Genomic DNA, 25,455 nt, shown 5'->3' on the forward strand with positions numbered 1-25,455 from the left:
ACTTTTTAAAAAATTTGGGTATAACAGATGATAGCTAGATTTTCATATTTGTGTTTGCATTCACTCTGATGTCATATGTTCCTTGGTTGAAGTTATAAAGTCTGGCCTTATACAGATGTATGGGTGGAAAAAGGAGGTGTGTTTTAATAGCCTTTCAGATAATTCTGAATATTTTTGATAGCCACACCAAAATTCAACAATTGATAGTTCCTTGGGGCACCTGGGTGGCCTAGTTGGTTAAGCTTACGATTCTTGGTTTCATCTCAGATCATGATCTCACGGTTTCATGAGTTCAAGCCCCACCTCAGGCTCTGAACTGGCAGCACAGAGCCTGCTTGGGATTCTCTCTCTCCCTCTGTCTCTTCCCCTTCCCCACACGTGCTGTCTCTGTCTCTCTCAAAATAAATAAACAAAAATCTTTAATAAAAAAGGAAAAAAACCCAATTGATAGCTCCTTGATTGTAATAGAATCTGAGAGTATATAAATAAACTTTCATACTCTGCATTTTGAAAAGATTTTTTTTTTTGAGAGAGGGCGCAAGTGAGCAAGGGGCAGAGAGAGAGAGAGGGAGAATTCCAGGAGAGAAAGAGAGAGGGGGGAGTGGGAGACAGAAGCAGGGCTCACCCTAAGCGGGGTTTGAGCTCACCGGAAGCAGGGCTCACCCACTGTGGGACTCGAACTCAGGAACCGTGGGATCATGACGTAAGCCGAAGTCAGATGTTTGACTGAGCCACCCAGGCACCCTGAAAAGATCTTTTATCCATGCATGATGTTGTAACATGCATTGATCATTTAGAAAGTGTTGGATCACTGATGTATACACATCTTCCAAATATTGACACATTATACAATTTCAAAAATTCACATTTTTAAGTATTACCACTAATCCCATCAGAAAAGTCTGGAAGTACTGGGAAGTGGTCAGACTTATGCATGTTGTATTCAGATTTCAGAATTCAAATTGGGCAGCAGATACTATAGGGTGTTTTCCTTAAAGTGACAAGCTCTCACTTCATTCATTTTTGAGAAAATGTCTGCCAAATATCTAAGCCTGAATGATTCGTCAGTTTTTCTTTCACGTTAAAATGATGTTCCATTAAAAAAGTGGCTTATTCAGCTTGTAGCTCTGTCATACAATTACTTTTCCTTAAGACAACCCATTTACTTTAATAAGGGGCAGAAGGTGTTTTACGTATACCCCCTGTATTTATCCCACCAAATGTTAAAAAGACGTGTACTCAAATATCAAAATATAATAAAATGAATATTTTTTCTGCTTTCCCATGACATTCTTAAGCAAAATGGCATTTTTTTTTTTTTTTTTTTTTTTTTTTTAAACTGAGTACATGGTGATGAAGATGGCAATGATGGCCGGTACAGTTTGTTGTCCCCGCCTTGACTCAGGCTAGAGGGTCAGCACTGTCAGTGCAAATGGCAATTCGGCAGAAAAAGGCAAATGTGTTTATATTGATTGAAAACAGTTCTGACCTCCTGGGCCTCTTGAAAGGGTCTCAAGGGTCCACAGGAGTCCATGCTTTGACATCTGTGGTAGTCGACTGAAGGTGTGTGGGTGTGTGGGGGGTGGCAGCAGGTAGGGGGAGTGTCCTAACTTAGATGGGCTATATGAGGAGGTGGCACTGGAGGTGAGTCCTGTAAGTTATAGAAAGCATGCTTAGTCTCTGTTAGAATCCATATCATCTACTTGACTAAACCAGTGGTTGTCAACCAGGGGCAGTTTGCCTTCTGTGGGACATTTGGCAATGTCTAAAGACATTTTTGGTTTTAATCTGTGTTGGAGCACAGGCGGCTACTGGCACCTAGTTAGGAAAGGCCAGAGATGCTGCTAAACGTGGGACAGCCTCCCACAACAAGGAGTTACCTGGCCCCAGATATCCATAACACCAAGGTTGAGAGCTATTTCTTTAAACCTTAGCAAGAATAGACCTCCTGCTATTAGGATAAACAAAGCAAAGGAAAATAGTTGAATTTATGAAAAATAAATTTCATTTCAGTGGAAAGGGACAACTCTGAAAGGCAACTTGTAGAAATTACTTTTTCTGAAATAGATTAAGAAGAGGGAGGAGAACCCTGCAATTTCCCAATTCACCTTGTTATCAACATTCAAAAGGTAGTAGCAACTGATGCAAATGGCAAAAAAGGGAACAGAGACCTGAAAATACATGGAAAGGTGAAAATCTAACCACTAAATTAAAAACCGTGAAAAACAACTTTGACCTCATACTTAAGACTGAAAGCTTGAAGGTAGTCCCATAAAACCAGAGTGCTTGCTATGACTTATTTAGCCTTGTTCTGGAAATCCAGCCAGTGCATAAAGAAATGGTTTAGAAAAAGGAAGGAAGGAAGGAAGGAAGGAAGGAAGGAAGGAAGGAAGGAAGGAAGGAAGGAAGAAATGGTTTAGAAATAAAAAATACAGCTATTGCAAATAAACAGGGAGAATTACATTATTGACATTCTCATATATCTGTACAAAACACAAGCAAATCAACGTAAAAATGAGTTTATTTACAAGGCAGCTAAATCCATAGCCTCCCTAAATACCAATCAAAACTATCTAGAAATTGTAGTTTTTTTAAGCAAGTATTTCATTTACAATAACAACAACAACAAATAAGATGTTTGAGAATACTTTCATCAGGAAGGATGCAGAACCTGTTTGAAGAAAACTATAAAACCTTGTTCAGAGGCACCAAAGAATACCTGGTCCACTCTATCAGATGGAATATAGTTAAGATGTCGTTTCTTTTCAAATTAATGTTTAAGCTTAAAGTGATTTCATTCAAATCAGAGCAGGATCTTTTTGTAAGTTGACAAGTAATTAATTATTCTGAAGCTTTAGAAGAATAAATAAATGAGCCACAAAGTTGTAGCCGGATTGAAGAAATATAAATTCTACTTTGGAAGCAAAACACCCACTTCACACATCCATTCACAGTCTTTCCAAGCATGGTTAATGAAATTTGGTCCTTCTGTCCTTGTTGTTCAGGCCAAAAGTCTTGTGTTATCCATGACTCCTTTCACACTTCCCAAATCCAATTCATGAGCAAATCCATTCACTTTGGTTGGGGGGATTTAAAAGCCAGACTCTAACCATGTCTCCCATTTTGCTACACACTCTGGTGTGGTCTCCCCTTGTCTTCTGCTCTGAAATACCATAGTGTCCTTTGAACTGGTCTCTCTTGCCTCCCTACGGCCATATTCGTTCCTTCAAAACATGACTCAAATGGGACACCTGGGTGACTCAGCTGGTCAAGTGTCCAACTGTTGATTTTGGCTCAGGTCATGATCCCAGGGTTGTGGGATTGAACCTTGCATCGGGCTCTGCACTGAGCATGGAGGCTGCTTAAGATTCTTTCTCTCTCTGCTCCCTTTCCCCTGGTTGCGCGCGCACTCTCTCTCTCTCTCGCTCTAAAAAATAAAAACGAAATTAAAAAAAAAACATGAGTCAAATAATATTTCCCTTAGAGTAAAAGTCAGAGTCCTTACAAGGACCTGAACTAAGTTCTACAGACCAAATCTTTGCTTATGCCTGTTTTTGTAAGGCTCGTGAGCTAAGAATGATTTTTACTGGGACGCCTGGGTGGCTCAGTCGGTTGGGTGTCCAGCTTCAGCTCGGGTCGTGATCTCACTGTTCATGAGTTCAAGCCCTGCATTGGGCTCTGTGCCGACAGCTGGGAACCTGGAGCTTGCTTCAGATTCTGTGGTCTCCCTCTCTCTCTGCCCCTCCTCCATTCATATTCTGTCTCTCTTTCTCAAAAATAAACAAACATTAAAAAAAAAATGGTCTTTACATTTTTAAAGGGTTGGTTTAAAAAGCAAATAAGAATATGCAGCAGAGACCTTATGTGGCCTGCGAAGCTTAAAATATTTACTATCTGCCCTTCAGCAAAAAAATAAACAATGACCCTTGCCCTGGACAGTCAGACCCAGGGCTTCAATGGGCCTTTCTCCAAGTGCTCCCCCCACATCGACTTCCTTTCCTGATATACTTCAGTCATGCTTTTGCCTTTAGGCCTTTGCATTTGGCTGTTGCTTTTGCCTAGAATGTTCTTCCCCCAGCTCTCTGCTTGGCTTACTCCCTTATCACCTTCAAATCTTTGCTCAAATGTCACTTTTCACCCAACCGCCTGTTTAAAATGCAGCTCTCCTCCCTGGCTTTCCTGTTCCCCTTGATCTTATTCTGTTTTCCTTTGTAGCACTTAACATTTTTAATATACTAATGATGTTTGTTTACTTTTTCTTCCTCCTGTTAGAATATAAACCTTCCAAAGACAGCTCAATAACTATTTGGATTTATTGAAAATGGAATACAAAGCAGAGTTAACTTGAAATACTGTCACCTTATGACTCTTCTGAACTCTTAATTCCTACTTAATAGGATAAAACAGGTATTACTGAGAGTATGTAACAATTTGTATTTTGAGTTTGTGACCAATAAGAGGGTATAATAGCCAGGTATCTTATAGATTTTATGATGGTGGCCAAGGATCACATTCCCTTTAAAGCTACCACACACAGAAGTAGTGAGATAAATGACCCTTCTTGGGAGATCTACCCTGTTGGGCCTAGTATCTTCCACATAGGTTTATGTTCATTAATTAGTTCAGGATACTCAGAGGACATTTTTAATGATTGGATGAATAATTATACCTAGTACATGATTAGTGGATCACTCTAAGCTTCTAGGCAGGGTTCTAGTGATCTGTTGTAAGATACTGTCCTCAACTCTAAACTGTGACATTTATTGTTACTGATTTATATGAAGAGAATTAAAGGGATTATTAGCAGAGTCTGTGAATTACAAATATTGTAGAAGGATAGTAAACTCTATAGGTAACTGAATCAGGCACCAGAGGGTTAGCTGTTAGGGTCGGTAGGGTAAGGCTTGAAGGAAGGGCGTGATCCTAACTGATAAAATGCAGTACAGATCAAAGTATAGCTTTGTACCAGAATCTTAAAAAACAACAACAACAATACAATAGACTAGATTCCAAAGGAGAAAATAAAATATTTGATTAAGCCCAAAAAAGGCAGAAAAAGAGGAAAAGATTAAAGAACAGATGGGACAAATGGAAAACAAACAGTAAGTTGATAGACTCAGATGTACCATATCAATAATCACATTAAATATAAATGGGCTAAATAACCTAGTTAAAAGGCAGAGATCATCAGATTGAATGAAAAAGCCCTAACTTTATGTGCCTATGTGAAATGAACTTTAAAGATAATGACACATTTAGATTACAAAGATGAAAAAAGATATACCATGCTAATACTTGTGAAAAGAAAGCTGGAGTGCCTCTATTAATATCAGACACAAGTAGATTTTAGAGCAATGAATATCACCAGGGATAAAATCATTTCATGATAAAATAGAGTTCAACTAATCCAAGGGACATAACAATCCTAAATATTTATGCACCTGGTAACAGAGCCTTAAAGCAAAATAAAACAAAGCAAAAACTGATAAAACTGCAAGATGAAACTGTCAAATCCACAATTATAATTGGAGATTTTAGTGCCCCAATCTCAATAATTGATAGAACAAAACAGAAAATCAGCAAGGATCTTCTAGTAGGCCAGAATGATACTGTCAACCAATTTGACCTAATTGATATTTATAGAACACTGTATCCAACAACAGCAGAACACTCCTACACCCTTTTGACATATGACACATTTTTAGTAAATGTAGACTATATTTTGGGCCTTAAAAGAAGGTCCAATACTTTAAAAAGATAAATTTACATAACATATGTTCTGTGACTACAATAGAATTAAATTAAACATCGATAACAGAGCCTGGGAAAAATTCCTAAATATTTGGAAACTAAACATCATACTTCTGAATAATGCATGGATCAGAGAAATTAGAAAATTATTTGAGTGAAATAAAAATAACACAACATCTGAATCAGTGTGATGTTGCTAAAGCATTACTTGGGGAAATTTTATAGCACTAAGTGCAAATACTAGAAGAGAAGAAAAGTCTTAGTGTTTACCTTAAGACACTAGAAAAAAAAAAGCAAATTAAACATCAAGAAATAAAGATCAAAGCAGAAATCTGTCAAATAAAAATCAGGAAAACCAAAACCAAACAAAATCAGAACCAAAACTGGTTCTTTGAGGTGAATAAAATTTGTAAACTCTAGCTAGGACTGATCAGGAGAAAAGACAAATGACCAGTATGTGGAACAAAAGAGTTGACATCACTACAGATTCTACAGATATTAAAAGGGTAATAAAAGGATATTGTGAGTTGAGCATCATTATACCAATAAATTTGACAACTAGATGAAATGGGCAAATTTTTTGAAAGACACAGCATCCTGAAACTCACTCAAGAAAAAAGTGTGTAACTTTAGTAGCCGTATATCCATTAAAATAATTCAAAATTTAGTTAACAGTTTTCTCACAAAGAAAAATCTAGGCACAGATGGTTTCACTAACGATCTCTACCAAACATTTAAAGAGGAAATGACACAATTTCTGCACAAACTTTTTTAGAAAAGTTAGGAAGAAATAGTTCTTAACTCATTCTGTGAGGACAGGATTATCCTGATACCAAAGGCAAAGACATTACAAGAAAACTATAGACTAATATCCCTTATGAGCATAGATGCATAAATTATAAACTAAATTTTAGCAAATTGAATCTAATAGTAGGACAATGCATCATGACCAGGCGATGTATTATTTCCAGAACCCATGGCTGGTTTAACATTCAAAAACCAATCAGTGTAATTCATTGTATTGACAAACTCATGTCAGTACATGAAAAGAAAGAAAAAGAGGAAGAGGGAAAAACAAAAAAACCAGCCTCTGATCCTGATAAAACTCTCAGCGAATTAGGAATAGAAATTCCACAGTCTACAAAGGGCATCCACGAAAACCCTCCAGCTAGCACTACATATAATGGCGAAAGGCTGAATCATGTATGTCTAAGATCAAAAATAAGAAAGGAGTAAAAAAAGAAAACAGGATGTCTGTTTAGTTTCTGTTAAATAAAAGTACCACTTCTGTTTAACTTTGTGCTTGGAGTTTTTAGCCTATAAGTCAGGTAAGAAAAAAATAAAAAGCATGGAAAGGAAGAAGTAAAACTGTCTTTATGTATGGATGACACAAAAAGCTGAAGGAATTTACAAAAATGCTAGTAGAACTAATACATAAGTTCAGCAAAGTTACAGGTTACAAAATCAAAATGAAAAAAATCATTTGAAGTAGTATCAAAAATATGAAACACTAGGGATAATCTTACAAATCAAATGAAAGATCTGTGCATTTGAAAACTACAGTATATTGCTAAGAGTTGAAAGACCTAAATAAGTGAGAGATATATACCTTGTTCATGGAAGCCTCAGTATTGTTAAAATGTCAGTTCTTCCCAAATTGATTTATAGATTCATTGCAATCCTAACAGGCTTTTTATAGAAATTGGCAGCCTGGTTCTAAAATTTGTGTGGAAAGTAAAGGACTTCGAATAATCAAAACAAGCTGGAACAAAAACAAAGTTGGAAGGTTCACACCATCTAATACCAATAATTCTAAAGATACAATAATCAAAATAGTGTAGCACCAACATAGACAAATAGGACAGGGAAGCAGAACAGGATCTAGAAATAAATCTACACATATGGAAAGTTTTTGACAAAGGAGCAAATGCAGTTCAATGGAGAAAGGGTTGTTGTTTCAACAGTTGGTACTGAAACAATTTGACAGCCACATATGCAAAAAAATGTTGAACCCATAACCTATGCCATATACAAAAATTAACTCAAGATGGATCACACAACTAAATGTAAAACCTAAAACCATAAAGCTTCTAAACGAAAACAAAATCTTTGTGACCTTGAGCTAGGCACAGCATTCTTAGATGTGACACCAAAAGCATACTCTATTAAAAGAAAAAATAAATTGAAATTTATCAACATGAAAACTTTTTGCTCTTCAAAGGACACTGTTAAAAGACTGAAAAGCCACAGAATGGTGGAAGATCTTTGCAAAGCATATATCTGATGAAAGATTGCATCCGGAATATGTAAAGAACTCTGAAAACTTAACAATATGGAAACAAACAATCCAGTAAAAACCAGGCAAGAAATCTGAATATACACTTCATCAAAGAAAATATACAGATTTCAGATAAGCACTTGAAAAGATGTTTATCATTAGGGAATTGCAAAGTAAAACCATGAGAAGATGCCACTACACACCTATTAAAATGGCAAAAATTGAAAACTTGGGCTGTAGCAAATGTAGATTATTATGTAGAACATCTGGAAGTGGTGAGAATGTAAGATGATAAACCACTTCTGAAAGCAGTTTGACGGTTTCTTAAAAAGCTAAACTTACATCTAGCCATCCCGTTCGTAGGTATTTACGCAAGAGAACAAGAAATCTACGTCCACACAAAGACTTGTGTCTAACTGTTCATAGCGACGTTATCTGTAATAGTCTAAAACAGGAAACAGCCTAGGTGTGTAAATAAACCAGTTGTGGTGCTTCCATACAATGGAATACTACTCAGCAACAAAAAAGAAGGAACTGTTGCTGTACACAACAACATGAACAAATCTCAAAATAATGAGGTCGAGTGAAAGAAACCAGACTATAAAGAGTACATAATGTATGCTTCTATTTATACAATACTCTATGGATAGCCATAATGACAGAAAGCAGATCAGTGGTTGCTTTGGGATTGGCAGGGATGTGGAGGGTTAGAGTGAGGTTGGCAAAGTATGGGACTACAGAGGAATCTTAGTGGTGATGGATATGTTTACTGTCTTGATGGTTTCATGGGTGTATACGTAAGTCCAAACTTACCAAATTGTACACTTTAAATCTTTGTGGTTTGTTGCATGTCAGTTATAAGTCAGTAAAGAGTAAGAAAAGACTATCCATGGACCAACTGAGATAGAGTTGGCTTACAAACCACATAGTTTGCCCTGAGAATAGATCATGTCATAGAATACCCAGAAAGACTGTTGAAAGCCTAGGTGGCAATAATAGAAATACACTGTTTAAATTCAAAGTGATCATCTGCTCTGAGTAGACAAATCCTTACTTGAAAATGTAGAGAAACTAGAATGTGTTGAGAGAGGAGTGACCAGCTGACACAGAAATTGAGAACTCTGCCATGAGGAATAATCGAATGAACTGGAGATGTGAAGTAGAGAAAGAATAAAATGTGGGCCCTAGGCTCTTAGTAAAATGTTTTTAAGGGAATATCTCGTATGAGGAAAGGGAAGGTTCTAGATGGTCGCAGGAGATAGAACTAAGACCTGTAAGTGGAAGTAAAAGAGGGAGTCCAATTTCATCTTGCCGTGAGGAAAAATAATAGGTGGAAATTGTCTTCCTTATGAGATAGCAGATTTCTGTCTCCTAAGGAAAGGGAAAGGGTATGTATTTGGTGTGGGCTAAGAGCCCTCTTAGTTCTTGTAAAAGGAATACAGGTTTTCATGGTTGACACATCCTTATGTGCATACAGCACTGTATTTTGCAACGTGCCTTCGTAGAGAATAGGCATCCATCTTATTTCGAGGTAGAGCAGTCTCCTGTTGTTATTCTCATGATCCACATGAAGAAAGCTATTGTTTCTAATACAACCCATTGTATTGGAGTCAGAGATGGAATTCACTCCCAGTTCTGCCAAACCCATTGTGAAATTATGCCTGTTTCTGATTTACTCATTACATCCATGTGCATTTTCTCATTCATTTCTTGTGATCTTGTGGACAAAATGATAAATACAACATTTGAGTGCTTATTCCCCTATTTGTAACGTGTTGGTATTTTATAATATGTACACAGTTGCCATATTATGAATTGTGTATAATACAAATAGATTAATCCCTTAGGACCCGTGTCACACCTTTTTAAAAGAATTTAAAAACTACTCTCCTTATACCTTTAGGAAAAAAATGGTTTATCTTACCATCCTTATTTTTAGGTAACTAGGGCATGGGGGTGGAGTGGGATGGAGTGGAATTTTTTCTTTCATTGCTAACAGCCACATAAATCTGTGTATGTAATGACTATTTACATACTCTTTGCCCACGGCATGCTATATAAAGAAGGTATGACTGCCTCGTTCAGCTTATACTTGGGTCCCTTCATCGCTGTGAATGCATGTGTTCACGGTGTTGAATAGCTATATTCACTCATTTCATGAGAGGAATAAGTTTGCTCTATGTTGGCATATTTAAGAGGGGCAGAGGGAGTAGCCTTTCCTAGCATGGCCATTTAATAGTGACTCATGGTTACTAAACTTGTTTAGAGTAATCTTTGACACCATAAGGTTATTAATAGGTTATTCTTAGCCCATGATCTTTCCGCTTAGAAGACTCAGACATTTTCTTTAGTAGAGAGGTGCATGTGTGTGTGTGTGTGTGTTTATAGGAGTTTTTTTTTTTAATTAACACAAGAATTACTGTGAAAATAGAATTGCTTTTATCAATGGCATCAACATGTTTCAGTTTACTTTTAGATTTCATCTCATCCTTTATCTTAATTTACTTTGCTTTAAGAACTTACTTTTTTTCAATGAGGTCATTTAATAGATCCCTTTTTGAGAATGAATTGATATTTAAGGTATTAAATATAGATTGCTACGTGTTTAGAAGACTCTGGTTTGCTAAATGATTTTTTTTTTTTTTTTGCTAAAATGGGTATAAAGAAATGCAAAAATATAAAAACATAAGACAAAATAATAAACTATTTAAGCCTCCCTCCCCAGTCCCCCAAAAATCTGGGCTCTTTTGAGACATTTCTCAATAAAAACTAGTCACATGTAAATTATAATAAACTCGATTATATAAACTAATGGTGAACAGAAGCATGGAAAATTCTGCTTAATAGATCATTTCAAAATTGTTTCTAAAAAAGAATGCTTTATAAACAATGATTCCCATCTGAATTATGTTTCCTTATGCCAAGTTTCATGTGCACAGTGGTTGGAAGGACAGTCTCTGGCAAAAGGTGACTTCATTACCTCCATTGTCATCTTCTGCAAAAGATGATTCCCAACTTGATTGAATCCACAGACATTTTAGTGCCCTCATATATGTGGGCAGATAGATGGGCACATGGATCAAATTTTATCCCCATTCTTAAGGAGTTTATAATCTACTAGATGAAATAGGTATATAAATATTATAGTATACAGAGGCTTGGAGGTAGGAATGAAGTTCTGTGGGAACCAAGGGGATAAAGCAGTTATGGCCTCTGTCAGGGAGAGGTACGTGTAGAAAGTTAGGTTTGAAGTGGTATTTGAACTGGATTTTAGGGCGTTGCCAGGCAAAGTGTGAGAGGGAATGGAATGTCCAGAACATGGTTGCAAGTTCAGGGTGACATGATAGGGGGGACTGGATAGAGGATTGTGGTGGGAAGTGAGGCTACAGATGTAGGTTGTGGTGGTTTGAAAAAGGCCTTTTGTACAACCTAAAGATAGACCGAGGGAGCTGGAGAAATCTTTGTTGTCGTTGTTTTGCTCTGTTTTAAATTTATTTTTAAATAATTACTTATTTACGAAAGTTGCAAAAACGTATACGGGGTGATGCCATGTGCCTTTCTTGCAGTTTCCCCCAGTGGTAACATGGCACATGACTGTGTCCAGTATCAGGACCAGGACATTGACATTGGTGGGGTCCACAGGCCTAGTTCACATTTCACCAATTTTGTCTGTGTAGCTATGTGGTTATTTTGTAACCACCACCACAATCGAGACACAGAACTGTTCCATCACCGCAGTGGCCCCCCTTGCTACCCCTTTATAGCCACACCCATCTCCTCTCCCCCTTTCCCTAACCCTTGCCGGCAACCACAAATCTGTGATCTTGTTATTTCAAGAATATTTTATAAATAGAATCATGCAGTGTATATAACCTTTTGAGACTGGCTTTTTTCCATTCAGCTTAATTCCCACGAGATCAATGCAGGTAGTTTTGAGTAACAGTAATGCCTCCGGATTGTTGAGTTTCAGTCCATTCTGTGGATATACCCCAGTGCGTTTAGTCATTCACCCATTGAGGGACATCTAGACTGTTTCCAGTCTTTGGCTGTTACAGATAAAGCTGTGAACATTTTTGTACGGGTTTTGTGTGAACATAGGTTTTCATTCCTCTGGGATAAATGCCCAAGAGTACAAGAGTCATAAGGTAACCGTTACGTTTGGTTTTGCAAGAATCCGCCAAACTCTTTTCCAGAGTTCCCGTACCACTTCCCATTCCCACCAGCTGCGTTTCAGTCAGAGATGGGGCGAGATGGGAAGTGTGTTGGAGGAGACGGACGTAATGGCAGAAGATGCACTTCGTAAGAGTACTCCGGCGAGAGGGAACATGAAAGGATAAGGAGGATTGAGATAGCAGACTAGATTTCTGAGGGAGAATTGAGAGGATGTGGTGCTTGCCTGTAGCCAACTCTAGGGTCAAGTGCCCTTTGGCCTATTTTCTACCCACCAGATATTTTCCAGAGCATGAGTCAATAACTACAGCCCAGGGTGGCCCCTTACCTGGTTTAATAAATAAAGTAGTAGTATTAAACACATGCCCATCCATTGACACGGTCTGGCTGCTTTCCTGCTGCAGCGGCAGAGTTGAGTAGTTGTGACAGAGACTATATGACCCACAAAAAGTTTGCTACCTGCTTATCTAGAGGAACTTGATACTTCTAATGAGACAGATTATAGCAGGGAGTTTTAGTGTGGTTAGAAGTGGGGGCAGGTGGAAATGTGTGTTTTGTGTGTGTGTTTGCTTTTAAGCCTGACGTTCCAAGGGTGTGTGCTCGAGATCGAGAAACAGGCTCTGGTGTCAGGCGCTCCTCCCTTTGTACATTTTTTTAGTTTTCCTTTATCCTCATTTGTATATTGGGATTCTACGTAAGATTTTTATTTTGAAAAAATGATTATGGACAGAGTAGAGAACAGAATATCAGTGGCCCAAAAGGATTTAAAAGCCACTTACTTGGAGGATTGCTGATGTCTCTTTCAACACTTAAGGTGCTCTGACTGCATACTGCAGCATCACTCAAACTTAACAGTTCATTTCATGATTCATTTTCTCTGAGAGGATTGGTCCCTCTCCTCCTGACTGACTGGTTTAAGAAATGTTGCCTTGGGGTGCCTGGCTGGCTCAGTCAGTGGAACATGCGACTCTTGGTCTCAGGGCTGTAAGTTTGAGCTCCACATTGGGCGTAAAGTTTACTTAAAAATAAAATCTTTAGAAAGAGAGAGAGAACGGAAGAGAGGACGAAAGAGAAAGAAAGAAAGAGAGAGAGAGAGAGAAAGAAAGAAAGAAAGAAAGAAAGAAAGAAAGAAAGAAAGAAAAGAAAAGAAAAGAAAAAGAAATGTTGCCTTTGTATTCATGGCTCACAACCTTAGTCATCAGATTCTTTCTCCTTACTTTAGCATCTATCTGCCACAGTCCTGTTCATTTGAAATCATTTGGTGGGGCAAGAGGAGGCTGACATCGGCACCTTCTGTTTTCTCTTTTCTGAAACACTCTGTGGGTAACATGGGGGTGCACGTGTCTGAGAGAGCTGTGCTCCTTTCGTTATGTCTGATAGTTGTGATTGATTTCTATATGTGTATCTTTATCTTTAGGAGCTTTATCCTCCTAATTCCACTACTACATGAAATAACTAGTGTTGACATGGTGGGATATCCTTCTAGATTCTCATTCTTGTTCTAGTGTCCTCCCTCTCACTCTGTCTCTGGGGCAAATAAGTAAATGAAGGTGGGATCATACTGTTCTGTAACCCGGTTTATGTTTTCATTTTAATGTTAACATCTTTGCATGTCAGTAGAGATCTACTTATTTTTAAAGCTTGCCATGGTCTTCTGTTTTATGGGTACATTATAATTTAACCGGGTCAGTGGGATAACTTTTCTAATTCTTTGCTATTGTAAATCACACTGCTTATACTTACATCTTTGCATAATTCTCTATTTCCCTTGGATAGATTCCTAGAGGTGTAATGTGGGATTCATAGAGATTGCACCTTTTAAAACTTTCTGCTACATTTTGCTGCTACATTTTGCCAAATTGCCATCTAGTGTGTTGTTTCATTTTATTTTCCACCCCCCCCCCCCCCCCCCCCAGTGTATCTTTTAGAAGTCTTTGCCTCTGGTAGGAGGGAAAACATATTGGACCATTTTAACTTAATTATCGTTATGAAGTAGAATATCTTTTTTTAAAGGGTTTTTTACCTTTTAATTTTGCAATCAGGCATATCTGTACTTTAAACATACTACTTTAGCTGTGTTTATTTTTCAGTGTGCTTTGTATCTTAACATTAGGCTTACCTAGTAACAGTATTAAAAACTGGGGGTAAGAGAGCGGACAGACCCAGTCTTACACCCCACCAGATACAACCCTGTGCCTGCACCTATGAGTAGCTACCTTGTCACCTCGCATTCCTGCTGTGAGGCCACTTTGAGATCTACTGAGTATTTGGGCCTGGGTCCAAACGAGGAGGGTGAAAAGGGACATGAGCACTTTAGGGACATGGTCTGCAAGCACTAATGAGTGAGTGAGTCTCTCCTCTTCTAAAATGGTATTTTTGTATCACTACTTTGTGCCTAGTGGTTGCCCCTAATGACAGTAAAATAGTACAGTGATGGGTGCTGTGGGAACATTGGGCTAAGGCAAGAGATTTCACACGAAACCTTCTGAGTTGGTGGTGGTCTTGAGATAGGCCATTTTCACCAATGTTTGGCTTACCAATTATTTTGCCACTTCACTGTATTTTTTTAATGGGAAACCAGGTGGTGCAGAGGCTCCCAGCCTTAGTTCTAATTGGAGAGGTTATCATATGGATACTACACTGAAAAATTTGAAGTAGTTCCTGTGTCCTCACGCTGGGAGGGCAAGAGGTATGGATCTGATATCGTTACTAGTGAAGTGAGTGTGGGAGGTGAACTTCGGAGTGTTGGTGGTTACTGCTTTAGGTTGATCCTGTAACTTACATTGTTAAATTTTAAAATATTTCTTGAAGATACTAATTGGAAATGAAGTTGTTCCCAGTAAGCTGTAGGTGGAAGTCAGCGAGGCTTCTGGCATAGGATTAATATGCCTCACCTCTGGCAGTTAGCAGCAAGGCTTCTCACCTTGGAGCCTTGATTCCAAGAAGCTTTACCAAGCCCCGGACTCTTGTCCTTGTGACTCTGCTCTGTGGGGTATCCCCAAATTCCCACTGTGTGTGGCTCAAAAGCCTCAAGAAAACAACTAAGAACTTACAGTTCTGTGCTTCTCACCCAGACAGGGCAGCAGCACGATTAGTGAGGCATGATCCACATCGTTTTCCAGTCACGTGAGTGGCTGGTCATGAGGGGTGCTAATTGTTCCGCATGGTTTTCTTCATGACCATGTATTTGTAAAACAATTGGCTGCTGTTAGTAGTCTGTGCCCATGAAACTTAATGTGATGCTCAGTGGACACCCAAGGGTAACATCTGTGTCCCACAACACCGAGTTCGACTAACTAAAAGGCTTGGTTTAGTCAGTTAACAAAATCATGAAGTCAGGCCACGTGTAAGTCACCATCTCAGACATTGGAGAGGGGAGGGGATAAAAAAGTGTAAGCAAGCCTTTTCCATAGCCCGAGGGTAAGTTAGGGAAATGCGAGGTAGAGAGGAGAAGATCTAAGGCTACAAGGCCAGGGGCCGAAACAGCGTAGCAACTGCTGTGGCATCAGAGGACGAGAGGGAGAAGTGAGGGAAGGCTTTGTGAATGGGGGGGGTTCCGAGGGTGGAGAGGAGTAGTGTGAGCATTCAGGGTCACTTGAGGAGACACAAAGATATCAGGGCAGGAAGGTGAGGAGAGGAGAGGGCAGTAGAGAATAGGGAGGACCTTTATTTGGAGTCTCAGGTCTGAAGGTATGGAATCTACACCTTCCACAAGGCCACACAACTGGCAAAATGGCACATGGGGGGACTTGAGGAAAGACCAGACTCTCTGTTTAGGGGCCTTTTCTCCAGCACACATATATTGAGCCATCAGCCTTGGAACTAAGGAGAGATGCCTCTCACCTGTGAAGAAAAAGCAAAATAAGAGAGTAGATGAACTTTTTATTCTTACAAAATGATTGCAGAGAGACTGCCTTTCACCCAGCCTCCCTAAATGTTAACATTTTACATAACCACAGTCTAATGATCAGAATCCGGAAACTGACGTTTATAGGATACTATTAACTAATCCATGGATCTTTTTCAAATTCCATCAGTTGTCCTACTCATGTCCTTTTTCTGGACCAGGATGCAGTTCAGGATGTCACTTTGCATTTAGTTGTGACGTCTCCTTGCTCTCCTTTAATCTGGAACAGTGTCTCAGTCTTCTCTTGACTTCTGTGACCTTGACACTTCTGAAAAGTACTGGCCAGTTATTTTGTAGTCTGTCTCTTTGTTTGGGTTTGGCCGATGTTTCCTTATGATTCAATGCAGGTGAGGCCTTTTTGGCAAGAAAATCACAGAATGCTGTACCCTTTGCAGCGCCTCCTCAGGAGGCTATGAGCTCAATGGTCTCGTTGCCATTTACTTTGATCTCCTGTATGATGGTGTCTGCATGCAGAAGTACTATTTTTCCTTTTGTCATTAGTGAGTCTCTCGGGGGGATGGGGCATCTTTTTTCAAGGCCCCAAGTGATCATGGTGTGTGTCCAGAGTTGAGATGGAGCATGGCAGAAATACATCAAGATGGATGGAGGAAGTCAGGGATGTTTTCATTATGAAGTCTTATCTCAGCATGGAAGGTGTGAAGCCAGATGTTCAGATAGGGAGCAGAGAGAAAGACTGAAGTCTCTTGAGGAAAGTAGAGCAGTTTTGAAACATCTGCTGCTAGGAGTTACTGGTTAGAAATAATCCAGTTTGTAGAAATGTTTCTGACTGGATTGAAGGCAATTGAACAGCATGAACTTTGGCAAACCAAGTGTCCGCAGGTTCCGGCCCTTTCTCTACAGTGCTCAGAACCCTGGTTGCTGAAATAGAGAAAGTTCCAGTGAAGAACATCCAGCGTTTAGGGGGGCAAGAGACCTGGAGCTGTGGGCACGGGCAGCACTAAAACATGCAGTCTTAGCAGGATAGGCCACGTGGTCATTAAGGAGCCCAGTGGCTTAGGTGACATGATGATCTCAGCAGTTTGAAAGGGTATAGGGCTTGGAGAAACGCAGGTGTGAGTAGCTTACTCATGAGGTGTGAAGGGACAGACAAGGAGGTGCAGGTAAGGAGGATGTGGTCAGAGAGGCAGAGAACATGTTGACTTAATGCAAGCAGGTCAGAGATGGGGGGGGCTAGGCGGGGTCACCACTGTGAATGCTGATGAAGGGAACCAAGCCAAATCTACACAAGAACAGGCGAGGGTATCTGTTCTCTCTTGTATCTTCATTCAGTAAACACCCGCCACATCACCTTTTCAGGTGAAATACTTCTTAAGGTTTTCTGATCATGTTTTAGTAAAATTTGGACAGGTTTCTTCTTCTTTTTTTTTTTTTAAGTTGTAGTTTAATCAGCTTACAATTATTCATGTCGTATGGAACAGACATCACAGAAACAGTTGAAATATGCATAAAATTAAAAGTCCTCAATTGAAATATGCACCTAATCTCTCATTTATCAGGACTGCTAGTAAATAACAAGGTTGATGAGGTTTAGTTTTTTCATATCATGCTGCTGATTATCTTCTGTAGATGCTAACTAACCATGGATTTCCTCATTATGAAGTCTTATCTCAATATGGCAGGAGTGAAGCTAGATGTTCAGATACAGAGAGAGCACGATATGCCCAGGTTTGGAAGTCTCCTGTCCCCAGTGCCACTCTCTGTTTCTGATGAGTTCAAGTTAGCCTTTTATTGTTAAACTCATTCCAGTCTTTAGCTTTTCATTTGGCATTGTTTGTGGCCCTGTTGATTTTCAAGGTGTGATTAGTTACTACTTACATATGTAAACTACTTACATATGTAATACTAGTATTTGTTTGAAGTTTTAGAAATTTAGAGGGGATATCTTCTGGGGAGGAGTGAAAAAAGTGAACAGAAGCAGAGATAAGATAAATCAGGAGCACCTGGGTAGCTCAGTCGGTTGGGTGTCCGACTTCGGCTCAGGTCGTGTTTCAACCTCACGGTTTATGGAGTTAAGCCCCACATTTGGCTCACCGCGTCAGCACAGAGCCCACTTTAGATCCTTTGTCTCCATCTCTCTGCCCCTCCTCTGCTCACACTCTCTCTCCCTCTCTCAAATACACATAAACATTAAAAAAAATTTTTTTTAAAGAAGATAAATCAGCACCAGTGTAGTAAGCACTTTGATCTATTTATCTCATTCCCTTTATTTTTTTTGCTCCTTTAAAAAAAAATAAAATGTGAATTGTAAAATATACAGATCTGAAATAGAGCAAGTGAAAAGTGAAAATATTCTCCTTGGGGTGCTCAGTTGGGTAAGCATCCAACTCTTGATCTCAGCTCAGGTTGTGATCTCACAGTTTGTGAGATCGAGCCCCGAGTCAGTCTCTATGCTGACAGCACAGAGCCTGCTTGGGATTCTCTCTCCCTCTCTCTGCCCCACCCCTGCTCTCACACATGTGTGCGCACTCTCTCCCTTGATCTCTCTCTCTCTCTCTCTCTCTCTCTGTGTCAAAATAAATAAACTTTAAATATATATATATATATATATATATATATATATATATATATATATATATATATTTTCTTCTTACCTGTTGCCATAGGCAGACTATACTCAGTTTGGGGTGTCTTCTTCCAGATTGTTCTCTGTGATGGCACAGAGATTTATGTTCATTGCTCACTGATGTAGCTCTGTCAGGTAGATTACCTTTCTTGGATGCACTATGTCTTAGGAATTCGTTGGCTTCATGGTGTGATAACATCATATTTCCCTATGTTCGGTTTTCATTTGGATTTTTTTTACATCCCGATGATCATGATGCAGATGTTGAGCCATTCATCGACCGTGTATAGCACACTTGCAAGCACTGGGCTCCTGACAGAGCAGAAGAAAACATGTTAATTAGAAATCACAAGGCAAAGCAGAATTACATGCAACCGTGAGAAAAGAAGCACGTGGTGGTGGTGAATGTATGATGGAATTTACCTAGAAAGATCACCTCTGAGGAAGCGAGCATTGAGTTGAGCAATGAAGGAAGAATGTGAGGTGGCCGGGAGGTGGGGGCAGGGCATGGGCCTGGCAGACCACATGCGCAGGGATCCTGAAAGAATTCCGGTGTGACCAGAGTATTGACGTAGAGATAGTGGGGGAGAAATTGTAGCCCAGGGTAAGGTAAGATGGGGTCAGACCATGCAGGGTTTTACAGGCCAAGTTAAGAAATTTTCTCCATCCCGAGAGCAGTAGGTAATTGGAGCATTTGAAGCAAAGGTAATGACAATCTTATTTGTGCTAAGAAAGGATCGTTCTAGGGGCGCCCTGGTGGCTCAGTCAGTTAAACATCTGACTCTTGATCTCAATTCAGGTCATGATCTCACGGTCTGTGAGTTCAACCCCTGCGTTGAGCTCTGCGCTGACAACACGGAGCCTGTTTAAAATTGTCTCTCCCTCTGTCCCTACCCAACTCATGCTCTCTCTCTCTCTCAAATTAAATAAATAGAGTTTAAAAAAAAAAAAAGATCATTCTAGTTGTGATACGGAGAATGGATTATAAGGAATTCAAGAAAATTAGTCAGTAAACTATAGTCCAGGCAAGAATTATGGGAACTCTGATGTGGGTGGTGGTGGTACAGGGATAAATGGATGGATTGGGGAGACACGGTGTTGAATTAGGTATTGGGATGGGGTGAGAAAGAGGAAAGGGTTGAAGATGGCTTCTGAGTTTCTGACATTCACAAGAGCAGCGGGAGTGGTATCATCCCCTGAAATAGAGAACAGGAGAAAAATGTGTCAGGCATCAGGGCAAGATCAGGAGTTCTGTTTTTGGTAGCATTGGGTTTGTGGTACCTCAAGACATTCAAGTGGAGACATTTCAAGTAGGCTGCGGAATGTACTAGTAAGAGAACTGGATTAGAGATAGGAATCTGTGAGGCATCTGCATTTAGGTGTTAATTAAAGCTGTGGGTGTAGATGACAATCACCGGGGGAGAGATGATAGAACGAGAAGAAGAGGCCTTGTACCCTGCCTTGAGGAATTCCCAATATTTAAATGGCCTCTTCAAGAGGGACGAGCCAAGAAGGAGCGACCAGGGAGACAGGCAGGAAAAATTAGGGTGGTGGTGAGTCACAGAGGACAGGGGAGGAGCAGTTTTAAAAGAAGGGTGTAATCAACACCTTTAAATGCTGCCAAGAGCTGACATGTACTAAAGACTGAGAATTGTGTTTCCTGGCAGGCGGGTCACTGGTGACTGGCTAAAAGCTGTAATGTACTCAGTGGAGAAGCCACGTGGGATTGGGCTGGAAGTGACTAGGAAGGAGATGTGGACTGTAGCACTCACAGGTAGATGCTTTTTAGAGGCTTAATTACGGGTGGGCAGTAGCCGGGAAGGTTCTGTGTGGTTGGTGAAAGGAGAGCTTATTTGATTTTGTTAATGATTCTGGTCATATTTAAAACCTGATTGGGGGAAAAACAAGTGAGACGGAGTTGACTAGAGAAGGAGGTGAGAAAATAGACATGTTGAGTTCCTGAGAAAGCCAGACAGTGAGTGGAATCCAGAAGGATCAGCATAAGCAGATGAGTACAGTGGTTAGCAGATGTGGGAAGGCCATTGGTGCCCCCCGCCGGCCCCCCGCATCCCGCCACCACCCATAATACAGGTGACAGTGTTGTCTTCTGAGAGGGAAGAAGAGTGGGTCTAGGTTGCCTTTCATCTCAGAAATACTGTAAGTTGCTTTCTGTTTCCTTGCTTCTCTCCTCCCTATTCTTTTAAGTAGCATTATTGAGGTAACTCACACAGTTCCGTGGTTTTTAGTTTATTCACAGTGTGCAACCATAACCACAGTCGATTTTAGGACATTTCATCGCCTCAGAAAGAAACTTCATACCTTTTAACTATCACCCCCCTCCTTCTTATTTGTCTTTTGCTGTCGGAAGACAGCACAGAGTATGGTCTGGATTCAGATCTAAACTCGTGACTTCAAAGAAGAGCATTTGTAAGCTGAGGCATATGAAAGGTTACCAAGAGCCTCGCAACGGTAAGCTAGCCAGAGAAGCACAGGGGGCTGAGGCCTACTACTTAGGGTCACTGGTATAAAACCCACAGATAATACACTCCGAAAACCTGCTGAATGTCAGGCTCCTCCCTGTCAAAGAAAATCATCTGAAGAATAAAGATGAATAAAATGAAATTACAGAGGTAACACATGTACTTAGGTTGTAAGAGAACATGGACTATTGATAAATGATTTTACCTACTGGCCCCCAAAAAGTACATTTTGGGATGCTTAAAATTGATGTATTGGATGATGAACTGCGACCAGAAATCTAAGGCGTTAACAGAACAGGGTAGTAACAGCAGACTGGAAAAGTTAGAGATTCTGTTTATCATTGGTACTGAATAAGATTTTGTATGGGATTAATAGGATGATTTTAAACATTTAGAAAAGAAAGTAGTAGTCCTTAGAAATCAGCATAGGCCTAATAAAAAGATCGTACCAAATTAACTTTATCTCGTTTTCTTATGTTCAGGAAATGTGGAAGAAATAGTATCCAGTTGACCCTTGAACAACACGGGGATAAGGCCACTGCCTTCCCCCCCACACACAGTCAAAAATCCATATACAACCTTGGGCTCCCCCAGAACTTGACTACTAATAGCCTGCTGTTGACCAGAAGCCTTACCAATAAAATAAACAGTTAACACGTTTTGTGTGTTATATATGTTGGATGCTGTATTCTTAAAGTAAGCTAGAGAAAAGAAAATGCTACTAAGAAAATCATAAGAGAGAATACATTTATAGTACTGTCCTATAAAAGATGCGTGTGAGTGGGCTAGCACAGTTCAAACCCTTTTGTGGTTCATGGGTCAAATGTTTTCGTATTTTATCAAAGTATTTAACAGAAAGTCGTTTGCATATGATTTGGAAATAAGTTTATATGTAAGTCACTGAGGACCATGCCCAAAGATTATTAGTAGATTGTTAACTGAAAAGAGTATGATGATTCAAAGGCATAACGGTGGGTTCCATTCAGTTATTTCCTTTTCAGTGTTGTGGTTAACGATGGAGGCCATGGGAGGTGGCCGTGTCAGATCCGCGGATGATTGCAAATATGAGAGTGATAGCTGATATGTTGGATGCCCTTCACAGTCTAGAGCTACCTCCACAGGGTTGAATGATGGGCTGTTAATGAGGCCAAATGAAAGCCTTCATTGCAGTGTCATTCAGAGACCTGGCTTCAAATGAATTCTCTGATTTAGTTGCAGAAATTCTTGATGGTAGCCTCAGGGTACATTAACATTTGTGACATTTACAGGGAGGTTGTGGTCTAGTGTCTTCTGCATCATTCCATTCTAGATGGGATCGGGACATTAGGCACCCCCCCCCCCCCTTTCTTAAAGAACAGTTACAGAACCTGACAGGGGGTTTTCTGGAGAAGACCAGAGATGGGCGGGCTGCCTGGAAAGAGCTCCATGGCTGTTCCCTGACTTTGGGTGTGTTCCTCCCATGCACCTGCTTATCAGTGCTCCACTACAGAAGCTAATCTCTCTCCTCTCTGGTACCCTGCCCTACAGTTTCCCAGCTGTCTCCTCAACTTGTGGAGATGGCTGGTTCTACCTGCCTTCTCCCTCCCTGTGATGTGGCCTGGAAACCCTCTCCAGGCAATAAGCTGGGGCAGGTGTGAGCCTCACTTCATTCGTTTCCCTCCTCTCAAGGATCACTGCCCTGTGCTGTCCGAAGTTCAGGGTTTAAAATTTATTGTTTCATATAATTTCTATTTTTTCATCTTTTTCATGGAGGAAGGTAAATTGGCCGCTTGTTCCTCCGTCTTGGCCAGAAGTGGAGGCTCTTTAGTGATTTTTTATTTATTCCTAACATTTTAACTCTACGTTCAAAGCCCCCTTCTGTGTCATTCCCTTATTTCCCCCATGCCTTTTCTTGGACAGACCCTGTGCTCTTCCCGCTCCCTCATCGGCACCTCATGCCTCTCCTTTGTCCTCAGTCTCCTTTTCCCTCATTCTTGCTTGTCAGTGTTCCCCGTTCTCCGGTCAGCTCAGGTGCCTCTTCCGTGTTGTTTCCCTGCCAGGTGGGGCGGATTAAACTTTCCCTCCCTGTTCTGTTCCTGCTACAGTACCACTGTCGGCAGTATTCAAGGGTGCATGTTGTAACCTGCCGGCCCCTCCTCGAACACCTGTGTCGGGGCCCACGTGTACACACGTCCACAGTGCTCAGCTCCCAGGTCAGGCACAGGGCTTGCACACCTCTGTGTCTTTTACGTAGCTTTCTGGGTAGGTAATGTAGAGAGAAGGTGTTTAACAAGTGTAGGTATGTTTTTTATATATATATATACATATATATATATATATATATTTTTTTTTTTAATGAGTTGTTTCTCTCCTCTCCCCCCAAATCTAGGCTACAGAAGAAGTTTCCAAAAATCTGGTTGCCATGAAAGAAATTCTGTATGGCACGAATGAGAAAGAGCCACAAACAGAGGCGGTGGCGCAGCTCGCTCAAGAACTCTACAACAGCGGGCTCCTGAGCACCCTGGTAGCAGATTTACAGCTCATTGACTTTGAGGTCAGAAATCAGTTTCTTATTTTTCAAAAACAGTACCTTATTCACGGTCCTTTTCCTTGTGTTCCGTCCTTTGAAACATCCTAAGATTCCTGTCGAGCTCTTGGCCCAGGGGTCACTGACCTGTAAGCGAGCCCAGGCTGCCCACCTAATTAGCAGAGCTGGGCAGGAGCTCAGGGGCGCCCCAGGCTTGGGCCAGGTCTCTCTTCTCCTGTTCCACCACGTCGTGTACGAAGCTTCTTAGGTATTCATTGTGCCCTTTTGTTTACATCGTAGTTAATAAACACCTGCTGTTTCACCTAATTCACTGGCCTTTCGTTCTCAGAGTATAAATCTAAAGACTGTGGAATGTTAGAATTTTAGAGGTAGAAGAGATTTTAGAAGACATCCAGTTATGTGTTTGTGTTTTTTGTTTTTTTTAACCTGTTGAGAACTCATTACAGCAGAGATCATGCGTTTTGTTCGCTTGGCACTACTTTTAAATGTTTAAATTAGGATAATGGTTAAATAGCAGGAGATTTTATGCACAGTTTTGAATTTCTGGCTTCCCTTGAAAATTTTAGCTCTGGCAACGTTGAGCCTATGGGCCCACCCGGCCCCTCAGCTGGAACAGAGCAGCCACTACACCATGACATGCTTGGGTGTGCTGCACACAGCAGCTTGCTGTTCTGTCTCAAGGCCTGCTGGGCCCATATGCATCTCCTGCCTGGCCCTGGGAGGCACTTGCTATTACTGCCCAAGCTTATGCAGCTGAATCCTGCCATTTAGCTAGTGAATTTAACGGTGAGAATAATGGTCCTTGACAGCAGTCTGAAAAGTAGTCTGAGAAGTATATATGGTAATGAAGGGCTGTGGCATGGTTATGAGCAGGTTCCTCTGAGTCTTTGTCACGGGTGGGCTTTGTTTTAAGCCCCAGTGTTTATCATCCTGAGTGGTCGATCAGATGTCTGTGCAGGTGCCTGAAAAACCAGGGGAAAGAATGGTAGATACATAGCCAGATTCAGTTTTGAAGAGTCATGAGAGAGTGTGGTTCGTAGGTTGCTTGAATAATATTGGTAATAAAGGACAATAGAAAGTATTGCTCTCCTGTAGAACACATAAAAATGATATTTCCATTTAGGGAGCCGATTTCACGTATTTTTAATAGTGTATCAAATTCCACCAACAACAGTTTTTATTGCCTGCAAAGTGGGGAACGCACTGGAACGTCCAGTTCCTTCTCCTTTGTCCACACATCTCATTCCCCAACGTGGTCACTGAATTTAATGTTCACTTGGGACTTTAGTGACTTAAATTTACCAAGAAGTGTGTGCCCTTGAGATGGGTTCTTCGAGACTGCCGTTGCCGCTCCTGATCTAGCACAGGCCCCGGGATGATCTCTGGCACTGGAAAGCTAGCATTTCACTCAGTGCCCTGCAGGCTCGTCAGCCTCGTAACAAGTGGCCCTTCTGAAACCTCTCCTGGGGTTCAGTTCTCCGTTTGTTAATTTCTTGTGCAGTTTTCTTATTATAAGGTTCACTGTATAGCAGTCACGTCCTTCTATTGCGTTTTGTAAAGCACAGTTACATAATTCTGGTCTCTGAACTGCTACATCATGTGGTACTTAGAACCTTCATGATTAATCAAAGAAAATCTCTCCTGAACAGACCTAACTAAATAGGGGGATATGTCTACTTGCCATGAAAGCTCAGCTTCTTACAGAATTCTTTCATTTTTATTATACTAGCAGCGTGCAGCTTCTCCTCATCCATCAGT

The 25,455-nt window shown here is 40.4% G+C and overlaps 1 protein-coding gene across 6 annotated transcripts in view; it reads left to right on the forward strand.

Moving 5' to 3' along the window:
- Positions 1 to 25,455, forward strand: part of CAB39 (calcium binding protein 39) — an 87,639-nt gene that overhangs the window by 39,219 nt on the left and 22,965 nt on the right. For 5 of the 6 annotated variants that reach the window (XM_042995599.1, XM_042995600.1, XM_042995601.1 and 2 more), the window contains exon 3: positions 23,539 to 23,703. In XM_042995599.1, the coding sequence (XP_042851533.1) occupies positions 23,539 to 23,703 (165 nt within the window). Of the gene's footprint in view, positions 1 to 18,954; positions 19,079 to 23,538; positions 23,704 to 25,455 lie in introns of those variants that run through there. The other variant, XM_042995605.1, reaches the window with a different exon arrangement.

Source organism: Panthera tigris, chromosome C1 (assembly GCF_018350195.1).
Source record: "Panthera tigris isolate Pti1 chromosome C1, P.tigris_Pti1_mat1.1, whole genome shotgun sequence".
Classification (NCBI taxonomy): domain Eukaryota; kingdom Metazoa; phylum Chordata; class Mammalia; order Carnivora; family Felidae; genus Panthera; species Panthera tigris.